Here is a 15,615-nt window from a genome sequence, read left to right as displayed (position 1 = left end):
TCTATGAAACTAGCAAAAATAAATTAGAGTGGCAAAACCCAGCACTGGCGGAGCTACTGGTAAATAGAAATGCTTACACATTGCTGGTGGCATCATAAATTGTAGAGGGGATTCAAGCATTCAGAGGAGGGAAAGTTTAAGTGAGACGACCTTTAAGGTCCTTCCAATCCAAAGACTGGATCTTTCTAGAAAGCAATCTGGCAATATAAAACAAGAGCTATAAAATACTTCATGCTCTCTGACCTTGTAATCCCTCTCTGGAGATGTTCCAAAGGGAACAATCCAAGAGAAGGATTATATATATATATATTTATTTATTTACGTATATTTTTTTACAAAGACATTCATAGCAGCACTATTTATAAGAGTGAAAATTTGCATGTGACTGAAATATTTAATAATGGGGAGAGGTGAGGCTAACCATGGATATAAAGACATTTAAATTAGTGAGAATAGGATCTGTTTAATAAGGAGATGTGTTAGGTAGAAAGATAACAAAAGGAATGTCTTCGATGAGCACAGCCATGTAAAAACGGAGCGTACCAATGAGAAGCAGGAAGCTGTGGGTAGGGCCTCCTTAATTCCTGCAAAGGTATTCAAGTGAACAATAAAAAATTAAAAATGCATTTCTTGAAACTATATAAAAAGGGAGTTAAGTTTCTTCTGGGCAAGGTTCTGTCAACATGGTTAGAGTGGATAGAATTTAGAAATAATTTGCATTTATGGGAAAGCCAAATGAGTCTCCCTGATACTGAACCATCTTGACCTTGTCCAGATTTTTAGATGATGTAACTTAGAATTTTCTACATGGGGCTCAAAGATAAATTCGTTTTTCCTCAGGTTATGTTGTATCCAACGAGTTCACACATTCAGTTGTATTTCAGGTTAAGCTGAAGTATTTTCAGTTATAGTAATATGTAACCCTTTTTTTCCCATCCATCTATTCATGTCTGGATAAAAATAAATGATTTTTTATAAGATCTGCGTATTTATCAGTGTAAATGGAAAAACCAGCTGTAAAGAATTATTCTCTCATTAAAAACGATCCATTTAACAAACAGCCAAAGCTTGGTACAAGTTTCGATCATAAAAAGTCACACATGTGCCGAGGATTCTGTGCTGCGTTAGCCCCTGGGGTTACTAACAGACACACACAGGTGCCGCCCGAACAGAAATTCCCTTCCTTCTAGAAACTTCCTACCAAACCTTGTCTACCAAACCTTGTCTCCCCTGTGCTGAGCAGCAGAAAAAAAAAAAACCCTCTTGTGCTCAGGAGACATAAAATAACTTTTCTATCGAGGTCAAGCCGGAATCTGGCTTCCGCTACGCTGGAGACCTGGGCGCACAGAGCGCACGGCTGTCCACTGTGCCGCAGCGAGCACACTGAGCCCGAGGAAAGGAAGCGGACGAAGGCACCCTGCCATCTCCAGGCAGCAAGGGCAGAGTTTCACAGCTCGGTCATCAACAGTCTTTTCATCATCTTCTCTCTCTCCAGTTCTTGCCGGAGCGTCTCTGCACTGAGAGAACAGCAAAGGATCAGGTGGCAAGATAAAGACTCAAGATCTGCAGGCGTGTGCAGGACCTCAACGCTGTCTTACAGACATCATTAGACTTTCCTCCTTAGGCTATGCAGGGATGCCTGGCGTCGGCTAAGCTTGCCTGCCTGCTACCGTCCGTTCACTCTCTCAGCTTCGGGCTCACAGTTCAAGACAAAGATGTGAGCTCTCCAAGTCCCGCTTCTGCTGATGTGCTGGTTGTTTGCTGCCCTGTCTCTGCCCTGCCACGAGGACTCTTATCCCTCTGGAACCGTCAGCCAAAACAAACTCTCTCTTCCTTCAGCCGTGGTGTTTTATCACAGCAACTGAAAAGTAACTAAGCCACCTATAGATCTTGATTCTACTGTTTTTAAATAAATATAGGGGAAGTTGTGTAAAAGTGGTGTGTGTGTGTGTGTGTGTGTGTGTGTGTGTGTGTGGTGTGTGCTTTGCTTGGTGGGAGCCCAGGGTCTCATACCTCTTAGACAAACATTCTGCCACAGATTTGCTTCCCAGCCCTCGGTGTGTGGTCTAGTTATCTACCTCTTCAAAGTGATGAGTATTTCTCCCTCTCTGCATCTCTCTTGCTCCCCCTTTTAAGATGGGGCTACCAGTTGGGCAGTGAGGGTGCATGCCTTTAACTCAGGAGGATCTCTGTGAGTTCGAGGCCAGTCTGGTGTACAGCTCGAGCTCGAGGACAGCCAAGGCTACACAAAGAAATCCCATCTGGAAACAACAACAAAAAGACAGGGTTGCCTAGGCTAGTCTCAAACTTGTAGCCTCCGACAATTCCCCCAGCTCTGACTCCCAAGTAGCTGGAACTACAGGTGTACCTCACTGCATGGGACCTGCAAGGTATATGCTTTTTAAAGATTTATTTTTGAGTGTATGTGTGTGTCTGTGTGTGTGTGTCGTGTGTGTGCATGCCACATGTGTACAAGTGTCCAAGGAGGCCAGTAGAAGGTATTAGATCCCCTGGAGCTGGGGGTTAAAGGTGGTTGTGAGCCACCCAGGGTGAGTGCTAAGAACAGAACTCGGGTTCTGTGACAGGACAGCAAGCACTGTCAGCTGCTGAGCCATCCCGTTAGTCACTAAAATGTGTATTCGTAAAGGCAAAGAGTAACTTCAGTAATTTCACTCAGGGAGTTTAATAACAATAATCTCACTCTACCATGGTCAACAAGGCCCCACACAATCTGGCCCCAATGTACAGCTGTTGAGTGAAGCCTTCCCGCCAGCCTGGTTCCAGAGCCGCATCAGTCCCAAATGAACACACAGGAGGCTATATTAATTATGAAGCTGTTGGCCATTTGCTGGGTTTCTTACTGGCTATCTCTGACTTAAGTATTTACCCCATAATTGTTAATCTGAGTATTTCTCTTACCGGAGAAAGGATCTGGACCTTTTACTCCTCTGGAGGCTGCATTGTGACTCCCTGTGTTCCTCTTTCCCAGAATCCTCCTCGACTCCTAGCCCCACCTATCTTGCTTCCCTATCGGCCAACAGTGCTTTATTGACATATGCACAGGACTTCCCCATCATACAGCATTAGTGGGTTGCTGTCATCGACCCTGTAACTTACCAAGGAAAACCCTAGATCAACCTTCTAGCCTCACGAGCTCTTGGTTGTTTAGAGACTTGATTTTGGAGGTCCCATCGCTGAGCGATATTTACCAGTGTCCCTCCACCTTGACTGCGGATAACGTATCTGACAAGTGGGCTATGGTGATGGCGGTAGCGTAGGCTACCTTTCAAGGACAAGAGGACCCGTTTGGGGCTGTGTGTGTGTGTGTGTGTGTGTGTGTGTGTGTGTGTGTGTGTGTGTGAAGTGTCTGTCTCATGTCACTGTGTGAACGCAATGACCCTAGTCCCATCCCCAAGTAAAAATGGCAGATGTGGCACATGGCACTGAGGAGGTAGGGACAGCATGATCCCTGGAGCTTGCTAGCCAGCCAGCCTGGCCTAATTATGAGTGAGCACCAGGTCAGCGAGAGGCCTCGTCTTGAAGGGGTGGATAACGTTCCTGAGGATGACAACTGAACTTGTCCAGTGACTTCCACACACACATGTGCACATACTCACACCTTCCCATGCATATGCATGTGTGCGTGGCACACACATGCACATGCCCACACATACACCCATGCACACGCACGCACACATGCACACTCCTTTTGTGTGGAAACACTGGCTTCACTCGGTCATGAAGGCACGTGATGGGACCTGTCACGGGTAGGAAGGCTCGTTATCTCTGTCTCCTTTGCGGCCCTATCTTTGGGTCAGCAAATGTTCTGCTCTCCATACTGATCATTTAAGATGTGTGTTATCCAGAACTAATAATAAAGGGTCGGCTTGACCCAGATTTGCCTAGTCTTTCCCTGACTTTAAGGCTAAAAATACTTGCTTGCCCCCATGGCTGGAAATACAGATCACAAAGGGAGCACAAACATGTGGGAACCCCCTGCCTGTTCCCAGAAAAGACAAGGCTGTCTCTCTCTAATATCTACAGGTCTCTCTGCTCACTGATGCCCCGAGTCTCTGACTCCTCAGTTCTCCAGAGCCAAGAGGCTACTTTGTGTCAATTCCCCTTTTCCTCCGTTCTTTCTTCCCCTGTCTCCCGAGTTACTTTCATCTCTTCAAGTCACAGCAGAATGAATCTAAGCTTTTCTCATGACCACACTGGCTCCTAATCTCTCTTCGTCATGCCAGGTGTGACCAAGTCTGGGAACCCAGTCTCTCTGCCAAGCTTACTCTTCCCCAACTATCTGCAAGCTGCTCCCCACCGCCTCCAAGTGTCAATTTGAGACTGTCATCCCAACCTGTCCCAATGCCTTTCACCGTCTCAATTCACTCCTTGTCCCCGAGTTCACACGCGCGTGTGGGCGCGTGCACACACACACACACACACACACACGGTTGTCTGCTTCCCTTACCCCCTCATGTATAAAACTGCAAGCTCCAGAAGGGTAGGACTTTATCTGTTTGGTTCACTGTCCAGTCGTAGCACCTAGAACACAGCGTACCACTTGGAGACCTTTCCTTATGGGCCAAGTGGATGGAGGAATGGATGGGAGGGGCTAGGAAGTTGGCTCAGTCAGTGAAGTGCTTGCCTTGGCAGGGTGAGTGAGGACCTGAGTTCAGCTCCCCAGCAACCAAGTAAAGCCTGGCTTGGTGATGTGTGTGCATCTGTAATCTCAGGCTGGGGAAGTAGAGACAAGCAGATCCCTAAAGATCATTGGCCAGCCAGCCTAAACGAATTCATGAACTTTAGTTTTAATGAGAGACTCTGTCCCCAAAAAATAAGATGGAAAGCAACTGATCTCGATACCACCCAATGGTGACCTTTGGCCTACACACACACACACACACACACACACACACACACACACACGTGCACTCTCACATACGTGTGCACACATGCACTCACGTGAACATGTACGTACACACACCCCACACATTCAAGCACACTAGGAAGAAAAGAATGAACGAGGCTCTGAGTCCCACACAAGGTGAGCTAGAGTCCAGGTCTGGGCTCCCCGTTACCCAGGGGATACCTGTAGGTGCCAACTTGTGTGACTCACCTGGCTGCCAGAGAGACAGGCTTCCGGGAGGTGTAGATGGTCTGCACTGTGGACACCGTCTCCGTCAGGGGCCGCAGGGTCACTGTTGGAATCAACGGGGACGACTGGCCAGGACAGCACTTCAGTTTGTTCTCTCTAAAGTCTGCCTGGAGAGGAAACAGACAGGGAGGATCAGTCTCCAGGTCAGCCCTCACGCTGTCTGCTGCTCTCCGGGCTTCACTGTGCGGCGCCTGTTACTTTAGCGACAGCTGAAGTCATCACACATTTTCAAGTCATCTTAGACGGCCTTACTCTTTGTCAGATGCTGTGCTAAGCACCCTCCACTCATTATCTCCTGACAGCCTGTGAAGACAGAGACCATCTATCACCGCATCTTAGAAACTACCCTTTGGAAGATGCCATCATTCCTGCATGTATCACGGGGAAAGCAAACCACGGCACTCGGACATTGTTGTGTTATATTTTTGTAGTAAATGTGATTTCAGGGTCACAGTGATGGCTTAGTGGTTAAGAACACTTGCTGCCCCCTAGTGGAGGACCCGGGTTCAGTTCCCAGCACCAAGGCGGTGACTAACAACCACCAGTAGCTCCAGTTTCCAGGGGATCTGATACCCTCTTCTGGCCTCAGTGGGCACTGCATGCACACAGTGCACATGAACTCACATAGACACATGAGCATGAAAACAGACATCTGACTTCATAAGATTCAAAGATGAAAAAAATCTACACCTTAGAACTGCTTTTATGGGAAAGAAAAGGAAACCTCAGAGAGTTTAAGTCCTCCGATTAAGGTCACCCAGTAAGAAATTATTTGTTAGTTTTAAGAATTTAAAAAATGGGCCCGGAGGTTGTGGCGCATGCCTTTAATCTCAGCACTCTGGAGGCAGAGGCAGGCAGAACTCTGTGAGTTCCAGGACAGACTCCAAAGCTACAAAGAGAAACCCTGTCTCAAAAAAACCAAACCAAAGGGGAAAATAAAAGAATTTAAAAAATGACTGTGTGTGTGTGTGTGTGTGTGTGAGTGTGTGGTGAGTGTGTGTGTGGTGTGACATGGCATGCATGTGGAGGCCAGTGGGCAACTTGTAGGAGACAGTGCTCTTCTACCATGTGGATCCCAGGAGTTGAACAAACTTAGGTCATTAGCTCCTTTACGTACTGAGTCATCTCGAAGGCTCCAAGAAATAATTAAGAACATTACTCAGGGGTGATGGCTGTGTCAGAAAAGTGCTTGCCACACACAAGTGCGTGGGACTCAGTTCAGATCCCTAGCACCCATGTGCAAAGCCAGACCCAGGAGCACACATCCCGACACTGGAAAGGCAGAGACGAGAGGACCCCTTAGGACCTGTTATAGGTTCTCAGGGAGAGACTAAGCCTCAAAAAAATGAGGTGGAGGGATCCGGAGATGTGGGCCTTAGTGGTTCAAAGGGCTTGATGTTCATCCAGAGGACCTGAGTTCATTCCCCAGCATCTATGGCATGTGGCTGGAAACTCCAGTCCTAGGGTATCTGATCCATCATCTGGCCTCTGTGGGCACTACTATTCTTGCCTCTGCAAACACCCACATGTGAATGGCATACACTCATGCAGTCACACACACGTACACATATAAACAGAAGTAAAATAAGTCTTAAAAACAAATGGTAGAAAGGGATTAAGAAAGACGCCCGATGTTGATCTCTGGCCTTTACACTCCTACATGCACACATGCGCAGGCATACACATTTGCACACAATTACTCATATCCACATAGATACATAACACAGACAGGCACACTAACAGTGTTCAGAGGCAGAGTTTGTGAGTGCATTAATGCTTTCCTTCACTGAGACGGCGCCACAGTGCATCTAGAGTATGGTCCCCCAGACCAGCAACGCTATTATTAGTTTGATATTTGGTTAAAACGCTCAGGCTCCACTCAAGATGCTGGTGCCAGACAGCCCAACATGGCAGGCTGTCACAAGACTTCCAGATGGTTCTGATACACAGCGTTTCCAGAACCACTGACCCACAGCACACTGCCTGGTCCAGAAAGGGAAGTCGGTTGCCATTCTCATTACAAAGCAAAATACGCTTATTACTAGCATAAGAAAAGCAGCAGCTGTCGGGAGGCTGAGGGTGGTGGGGGTGTGGACTACATAGTGAGACTCTCAATAAAACTAAAACCAAAATAAACAACAACAAAATAATGTAAATGAAGAAATTTTATAATCCCTTATTGTTGTCATTAATATACTAGTCATCAGTAGTTTATCATGCTTAGTTTTTGCTTCATATCCTTAAAGATTTTTTTTGATTCTTTTATGTGCATATGTGCTTTGCTTCTATGGATGTACGTGCACAGACGGTACCCAGGAGATCAGTGTTGGATCCTATGGAACTGGAGTTACAGACGGCTGTGAGTCACCATGTCAGTGCAAGGACCAAACCCAGGTCAGTGTTCTTAACCAGAGTTATCTTTCCAGACCCTCTTTTCTTTTTTTTTTTAATTCTTTCAACAATACTATGTATATATATATATCTTTTTTAAAAAATTCTTTCAACAATACTATATATATATATGGTATTATCAAAAAGATTAAACGTGTGCATGTATACATACTTGACTTTTTTTTTAAATGGTGGTTCCTGGCTCTGACTTTGAAGAAATTTACCACCATCTTTTTAAAAGAGGCTTGGATCTTCGAGTGCATAATCAATTGCCTTCTTTTAAAGCACAAAGCCCTGTTTGTGTCTTACATCTGCCCCTAGAAGGGAGAGGCTAACTTGTCTGAAGCAGAGAAACACCCAGGAGAAGCTACTGCCGGGTCTCCGTCGAAGCGTCACTCTGGAGAAGCAGCTCTACATGCTGGTGTGCCAAGTTCGCAGGCGCGCCGACGCTTGCCTAACGTGCGAGGTTTGCTACAGAGAACTGCGTGCGTGCATGTGACTGCTGCTCATCAGGTCACTCTGGCTCACCACTTTCCGGGTACAACAGTCGTATCAGACCTCACCGCCCCTCTCTCTCTCTTGAGTTCGGGGTTAACTGGGTGCCTTGCTTCGTTCCGTGAAATAGGGACTGGTGCTGTGTTTTCCTTCCACAGAAAAACCGGAGGACCAAGTGTGCGTGTGGCTGGCTTCCTGTTTCCTTTCTGCCCCTGCCGGCTGGTGGGGGCTCCACACGGCAGGCGGCTGGTCCCTAAGCCTGGGCGATGCAGAGCAGAGAGTCTTCAGCGTGCCTATGAGAGACGGGCTGCGTGCTCAGGGAAGGCCATTTACTTACGTACGTGTTGTTTAAAAGCCTGGCCTGCAAGGTGTGTAGCATCTGGCTGATGGGAGGTTGCGCGGCTTCCACGAGTGGGTGACAGGTGGGCTTCTGAGGCCACATTTGCACCGATGGTGCAAGGGCACGGGTGGATATAAAGGGCTGAGGTCCCAGGGGGGAAAAAAAACACCAACTGTGTCAGCGGTCATGACACTCATCATGGGTGTGTACCCATGTATGGGGTGGAGAGTGACGCTATCTGCACTCAAGAGCCATCTTGAAGAAGCAATGCATTTTCTTGTTGAGCCCTAACCCGTATCTTTTAAAATATGTTACATGGCACCGCGAATAAAATGTATCCACTTGTCCACTTGCAGCAGAAGTAAGCAGGGCAACAGAAGAACACAGGCAGGTTCCAGGAAGAGGCACGAGGGCCGGATTCAGACAGTGATCTCGCTGGGAGGACCTGTGGAGTCTACAGGGAGTACTTGAGGCTATGGGTATGGAAATCTAATACCATGGCTTGAAAGCAGCAGTCGCCTGGTTGATATGGACCAACATTCTCTTTTTAGAATCAACTAAGAAAACTCAGGGCCAAACAGGGACCGGACCGATGGCCAGCTTGACTTTGTGCAGGGTCTTTTAGAACACGGTTAGAGGCCTTGTGGCTCCAACCAGGACCGTTCTGGAGGCTTGTCGAGTGTTTAAGCGTCTTGCCCTTGGATAGAAGAAATGACCTTCTATGGGGGATGAGAAAATTAGAACCCCGGGGATATGAGTTTCTCTTCCGTGCCAACCAGATGTCTATTCCACCTGTCCTCACTCTCGTCTACTCCCCACCCCAGAGTTACTCTCCAGCAGGAGCTTCCTCGTTCACAGCCAAGCCTTTCAAAGGCCAGCACATCATGCAGGTTTGTCCTTTCTCATAGGCTTCTCCCGGGCACTTAGCTCTCACGATTTTGACGTGGAAGGCTCGCCAGAATGGCTCCCGTATTAAAAGGCTTGGTCCCCATATATAAAGACAGGTGACTGTGACATGAGAGGAGGCCCCAATCTGTTAAAAATCCCATCGCTGAGTGGGCTATTGGGAAGTGGGGGCTAGCGGGAGGAAGTGGGACACTGGAGGTGTTGCTTTGGCAGGTATGTCTTATGCCCGGGGACCCTTCCTTGGTCACTACCTGCTTCTGGCTGCCACAGGGGCAGTTTTCCTCTGCCACGCCTTTGCACTACGCTGTCTCTGTCTCTGCACTGTATCAGGAAAAAAAGGCAGTGAAGTCAGCTGGTCTTTGGTTGAGACCTCGGGAGTCAGCCGGTCTTTGGTTGAGACCTCGGGAGTTAGTGGGTCTTTGGTTGAGACCTCGGGAGTCAGCCAGTCTTTGGTTGAGACCTCGGGAGTCAGCCAGTCTTTGGTTGAGACCTCGGGAGTCAGCCAGTCTTTGGTTGAGACCTCGGGAGTCAGCCGGTCTTTGGTTGAGACCTCGGGAGCAGTGAGCCCCAGTGACTCTTTTCCCTCTCAAGTTGTTTTCCTCAGGACTTCCCCACAGTGACAGGAATCTCAGCACACGGACTCACTGTCTGTCTATGTTCTGGACGGCAGAAATCCGGCAACCACATTTGTCCCTCCCCCTGCTATCTAGTGTCATGCCAGCCTCCTAAATGTCTCCCCAACTGTATACTTCTCCCTGATCCTCCCATCAAAATCACTCAGGGGCAAGCGCTCTGTAGGCTCTCTCTCTTAAGCTACTGACCTAGATTTATTTCTAGGCTATTGTTCTAAACCTGTTCTGTCTGGACCCAAATGTCCTCCCACAAAGCCACTTTCTAAAAACAGCTGCCCCATCACTGCCCCGTTCTAACGCCTTCCAAAGGCTTCCTATCGCTGTTGGGAAAGGGCCAGGCTTGGCTTGGTTCCTATGGCGTTTGTTCCTCCTTCTCCTCTCACACCCCAGGCTCCTGCTCTCTGTATTCCAGTTCCCTGGCCTCCTTTGCTGTCCCTTGAAAGTGTGGTGGCCTGTCCCTCCTCAGGACTCCAGTTCCTGCTGTCCCCACTCTCCACACTCCAGCTGCCTTCGAGACGCTCTTGCCCGGTTCTTAAAAGTCCTAGCGTGACTGCAGACATTGGCTTCCAGTGCCATCTGCGCTCCCAGCTTTCAAGAAGGGCTTCCCTGGGTGTTTCCCATCACTGCCAAGGCTGGGAAGGAGACCAGAGTTCCCCCATTCTGGCCAACTGAAGGAACTGGAGCAGAGATCCCAGCAAAACCTGCAGGGTAGGTTGGCTGTACAAGCACCAGGACAAAAGTAGCAGGCATCTTGGCATAGCCCAGGTAGCTCTTGACCCAAAAATAAATGTTCTAGACATCTAGTTTCCCTCCGCATAGAGGTGGCCAACAACCTTCTTACGTCTGTTCATCCTGTGAAACCTAAAATAACCACTGCTCCCCCTCTCATGCCGTGGGCTGAAGTCTCCTTAGGTAGCAACCATCAGCTACCTCAGGCCCCTTGGGGATCCTCCAGGGAAGACAGAAACCTTTGAGAGTCTCATGGACCACGTGAGTTCAGAGATCACAACTGACCGCCGGGAGGGGCTGACAGGGAGAGGAAGTGGGGGAGGACTGAAGTCTCTCACTTCTGTTATAGGTAGCGGCCCACTATAAAATGCGATTCTGCAGAAACTCCCAGGAAAGAACGGATTGGGCATCTAAAAAAGAAGGGTGGAAGTAATCATTGCTGTCATTCTGGGGAGGAAGGAGACATGACATTCAAAATGTTTGAAAAGGAGAGATGGCTCAGCAGCGAAGAGTACTTGCTGTTCTCACAGAACACCTGGGTTTGGCTCCCAGCACCCATATGGTGGCTCACAATCATCTGTAACTCCAGTTCCAGGGGGATCCAATGCCCTCTTCTTACCTCTATGGGCACCAGGCACACATGGTACACATCTGTACACGCATGTGAAATGCTCATGCACATAAAGCAGAATAAATACATCTCAAAGGTGTCTAAACACATTTTCCGAATTTAAATAAGCTGTCTCATGAAGACAGGGAAAGAAGTGGTCATGAGGAGACCAAGGTCAGGACTTAAGCATGGTCCAGGTCTTTGTATCACCCATCTCTGCGGCCTGGGAAGTCAGCAGTCATCACAGACATTTAAGAGAGATCTGTATTACAAAAAGGACATTTGGATCTCAGTCCCTTCTGATGCATGTTTCAACTGGCTATTTCTTATCACCGTTCCTGGGAGATGGCTCAGTAGGTAAAGCGCTTGCTACAAACAAGTTCTGTCCTCAGAACCTATGTTAAGTAGGGCATAGGTGGCTGTGCGTGCTTGTGATCCCAGTGCCGGGGAGGTGGAGGCAGGAGGATTCCCTCAGCTTAGCGACCAGTCAGCATAGGTAAGCCAGTAATCCCTGGGTCTATGAGAGACCCTGGGTCAAGAACAAGGCAGATGGCACCACAGGAATGATAAAGTGCTTTCTCTGTCTCTGTCTGTCTCTCTCTCTCACACACACATACACACACATACTTACTGCATACATGCACACAAACGCATGCACGTGCGCATACACACAGCCATGACAGCAGATGGTCTATGTGGTAAAATGACTTACCCAAGGCCACACACCATTATCAAGATGCAGATCCAACTCAAAAGACAAGTGACACCAGGTGTTAAAAACAAGCACACATGACAGCACCATTTCCAACTGCCAGGAGTGGGTACCACCCAGATCCCCACGGATAAACAGACTGCAGTAAAAAACAAAAAAAAAAAAACCCAAAAAAAAACACCCTGCAGAATATTACTCTCCACAAAAAGGAAAAGGAACACAGACTCATGCTCTAAAGTAGATGGATGTGGAAACATGATGTTACATGAAAATAAAAAAAAAACGTGGCTGGGCCATGGCGGCACATGCCTTTAGTCCTGGCACTTAGGAGGCAGAGGCTAGCCTGGACCCCAGACTAGTACCCTAAAAGTACTTGTGGAAACTGAGGGAATACAGACGGTTAGTGGGAACAGGGAGGGGAGTGCACTCGACGTACAATATATGCTCGTACGAGCCTTTTTAAGACAAAAATGCAATTTTTAAAAAGCCCAAGCGATCTGGAGAAACGGTTCGGGGGACAGGGCATTTGCCATGTAAGCGTGGAGACTGGAGTTCGGAGCCCCAGCACCCACAGAAGAGCTGGACTGGACCATCATGGTGGCCCTGCCTAGTAATCCTAGCTCTAAAGGCAAAGGCAGGGACCCTTGGGGCCAGTTGGCCAGCTAGACTAGGGGAATTACTGGTGCATTGTGGGTTTGGCAAGTCTTTGCCTCGGTAAATGATGTGGGTAATTATCAAAAAAAAAAAAAAGACCCCTAACATCAACCTCTGGTCTCCACACCAACATGCACTCATGTGCACCTGCACACAAGTAAGTGTCCACACACCACACATACACCCACACTGAAGAAAAAAAAAAAGGAGGCCTAAGCCTCATTGAATCTTTAAAACTACCCAGACACCCAGCGAATTTCATGAGTACCGAATGCACCAGGGGTGCAGTGGAAAGGAAATATTGAAAATACTGGGTCTTTCTTTCTCACAGAAAGCACTGTTGGAAGGAGAGGGAGATGGCCATTGTTCAATAAATACAGTAAATGCTACTGAAGAGTCTTTTTTTGGGTGGGGGGAGACAGGGTTTCTCTGTATTGTTTTGGAAGCTGTCCTGGAACTCGCTCTGTAGACCAGGCTGGCCTCGAACTCACAGAGATCTGCCTGCCTCTGCCTCCCGAGTGCTGGGATTAAAGGTGTGCCATGGGCCACCAACACCCGGCCTGAAGATTCTTAATATGCTCAATTTTCTGTGAATCTCACCTGCGTAGAGTAAAACAGACCCAGATCACAGTACCTCTTCCCCCCACAGCCTTCTCCATGGGAAAGCGAAGGCTTACCATGTGGCCTTACCATCTGAGGCTACTCACAATGAACTGTGGCCCTGTGGCGAAGGGATCAGGAAACGGGTTCAACACTGGTTCTGCCGGGAATGTTTTTATCTTAAAAAAAAAAAAAAGAGAGAGAAGATGGTTACCTTTATGCCACAAAACTTTCTGAAGTCTTTAGCAGTACACCTTTAGAACTGAGAGGAAGGATCCTGGGAAGTTTAGGAGCCTTCGTCTGTCTGCGGCGGAGGAGGCGGGCCTCTCTGCCTGGGTTTACAGGATAAGGCCTGTTTGCCTTTCCTAGAACTAACTCCCTTTACGGGGACTTTCGGGCCTGTGCCCCAAGCCTGCTCCAGAAAAGGCTACGCTCAAGGTAGATGAGGATGCCATCCCTAATGTACCTGGGGAGGCCTCTGAGGGCTTTGCCACAGTTGTGGGACATGACAAGAGGCTTCTGGTCTGTTGGGGACACAGCATATCTTAAGGCTAGCGGGTCAATTAAACCAGAAGGCAGCCCCTGACAAATGCCTTGCATGGTTCAACCCCTGTACAGCTTGAGCAGCAGAACCCCTGGAAAGAGCACACAGCCGTGCAAAATATCTTGCCGCTATGGCCCTTGGGGACAGAAGGCAATGTACTTGGAAGTGAGCGATGGTGACATACAGACAGTAGTTTCAGGAGGCCAATGCGCCGGCCAGCAGGTAAGGGCGGCCTCTCTTTGCTTCCTTTTGCTCGTTCTGTCTTTGGCTTCTTGGAGGCCTTGGAAAATTATTTCTTTGAACCAGCATACACCAGGAGAGCCAGAGGCCTGGTGACTTTGGTACAAGCTTTGTCTGTAGCCCACAGACACCCCTCCTGTGCAGGCAGGGGCTGTTGACAAGGCAGAGGCCATCCCTGCCCAGGGGCAGCAGCTTGATCTTGCCTGTGGACTCTAGGACAGCACTGTGGAACTTTCACACTGTTCTAAAGGGAGGGGAGGCACAGGGACACCACAGACTCAAACCAGGAGCCGTTTTCTGAACAGGCAGAGCAGGTGTCAGTCAATATGGGGCTAACAGTACCTTGGCAATATTCAAGTGATGATGTTTACCCTGACCCAACTTTCCTTTCAGTCCAATCTGTTCAGATAAATATCCCTAAATTCCCAGAAAGAGCCCCAAGCTCCCAAAGACTCTTGAGCCAAAACCGCGCAGTACATTCTCCCATTCTCTCTGCCTGGCCTAACAGGCTGGCACGGCGTCTGGAAACAAATACCACAGCAAAAAGGAAACCTGCAGGTAAGTTCTCAGGCCAACCAGGGCAGGCAGGAAAGTGCTTCCTTACAGCTATTAATGAAACGTGGTCGCTGGCAGCTTCAAACAGCGGCTCCACATTGCCGTGTGAGAAGCTACATTCCCACGATACCCTCCAAAGTGCTCACTGGCACGGCAGAGCCCACTGCATCCTTGTGGAACATTCCATTTCAGAAGGAAGCAAAGGCAGAAGTCATCCTACATCACGCAGAAGGGTCTAGACTAAGGAGACGAAACCCCAGACACAGAAATGCTTCATGTCCCCTGGAACAGTGACAAACTCCTAACACGAGGGGCTGAGGCCCACGATGAACCTTTGCCTGACGGATTATGAATGGCCATGGAGGACGACAGCAAGACAGAAACAGCGTTACAGGAAAGGAGGAAAACAGGAGACAGCGTGGTGACGGCTACTTAACGGGTGACTTTATGAATGAGCGTGACTAAACGGAGGAAAACAGACAGAGGTTAAAGATATGCTCAGTTATGGGTAAGATGGTTCCTTCCAGGTCATCGTGTAGCGCTCCTGGTGTGTCATGATGTCAGTAAATAAAAGGGGGGAGGATGAATTTAAACTTTATTTGCCACAGGACAGACACTTAGGACCCCAGGAAGGTGACTAACCGGAGTGTGTATTCCTTTCTAGCTAAGTATCTTTTTCTCATTAGCTTTAATGAGAAAGCAAATGGCTCTTGGTTCTTGAGAGCTATGGAGGAAGGGGGGTAGGAGTAGGGAATGTGTCTTGGTTTGGCCAATCCCAGCCAGATCCCCAAACTCCCCCATCCATCCAGGGATAAGAGTACCCCAATAGCAGGGCTCCTGAGAGGTCTGGCGCCTCTGTACATCCATCCATCATCCATCCATCCATCCATCTCCACCCACCCACCCATCCATCCATCCATCTTTATCTCCATCCATCCATCATCCATCTATCCATCCATCTCCACTCACCCACCCATCCATCCATCTCCATCCATCCATCCATTATCCATCATCCATCATCCATCCATCCATCCATCCATCCATCCATCCAT

The 15,615-nt window shown here is 48.4% G+C and overlaps 1 protein-coding gene across 3 annotated transcripts in view; it reads right to left on the bottom strand.

Annotated features, from left to right (window-relative positions):
• Positions 1–1,321: 1,321 nt before the first annotated feature.
• The window catches only part of Epb41l4b (erythrocyte membrane protein band 4.1 like 4B), a 153,079-nt gene continuing 138,785 nt past the window's right edge, over positions 1,322–15,615 (bottom strand). For all 3 annotated transcript variants that reach the window (XM_040738111.1, XM_040738108.1, XM_040738114.1), the window contains 3 exons: positions 13,332–13,403; positions 5,117–5,262; positions 1,322–1,517 (listed from right to left, as the gene is read on the bottom strand). In XM_040738111.1, coding sequence (XP_040594045.1) covers positions 1,448–1,517; positions 5,117–5,262; positions 13,332–13,403 — 288 coding nt within the window. In that variant the 3' untranslated portion in view covers positions 1,322–1,447. The remainder of the gene's footprint in view (positions 1,518–5,116; positions 5,263–13,331; positions 13,404–15,615) is intronic.

The sequence above is a fragment of the Mesocricetus auratus genome, unplaced genomic scaffold, assembly GCF_017639785.1.
Source record: "Mesocricetus auratus isolate SY011 unplaced genomic scaffold, BCM_Maur_2.0 Super-Scaffold_6730, whole genome shotgun sequence".
Lineage (NCBI taxonomy): Eukaryota > Metazoa > Chordata > Mammalia > Rodentia > Cricetidae > Mesocricetus > Mesocricetus auratus.
The sequence above is the reverse complement of the archived record's forward strand: the minus strand, read 5'-3'. Positions and strand labels throughout refer to the sequence as shown.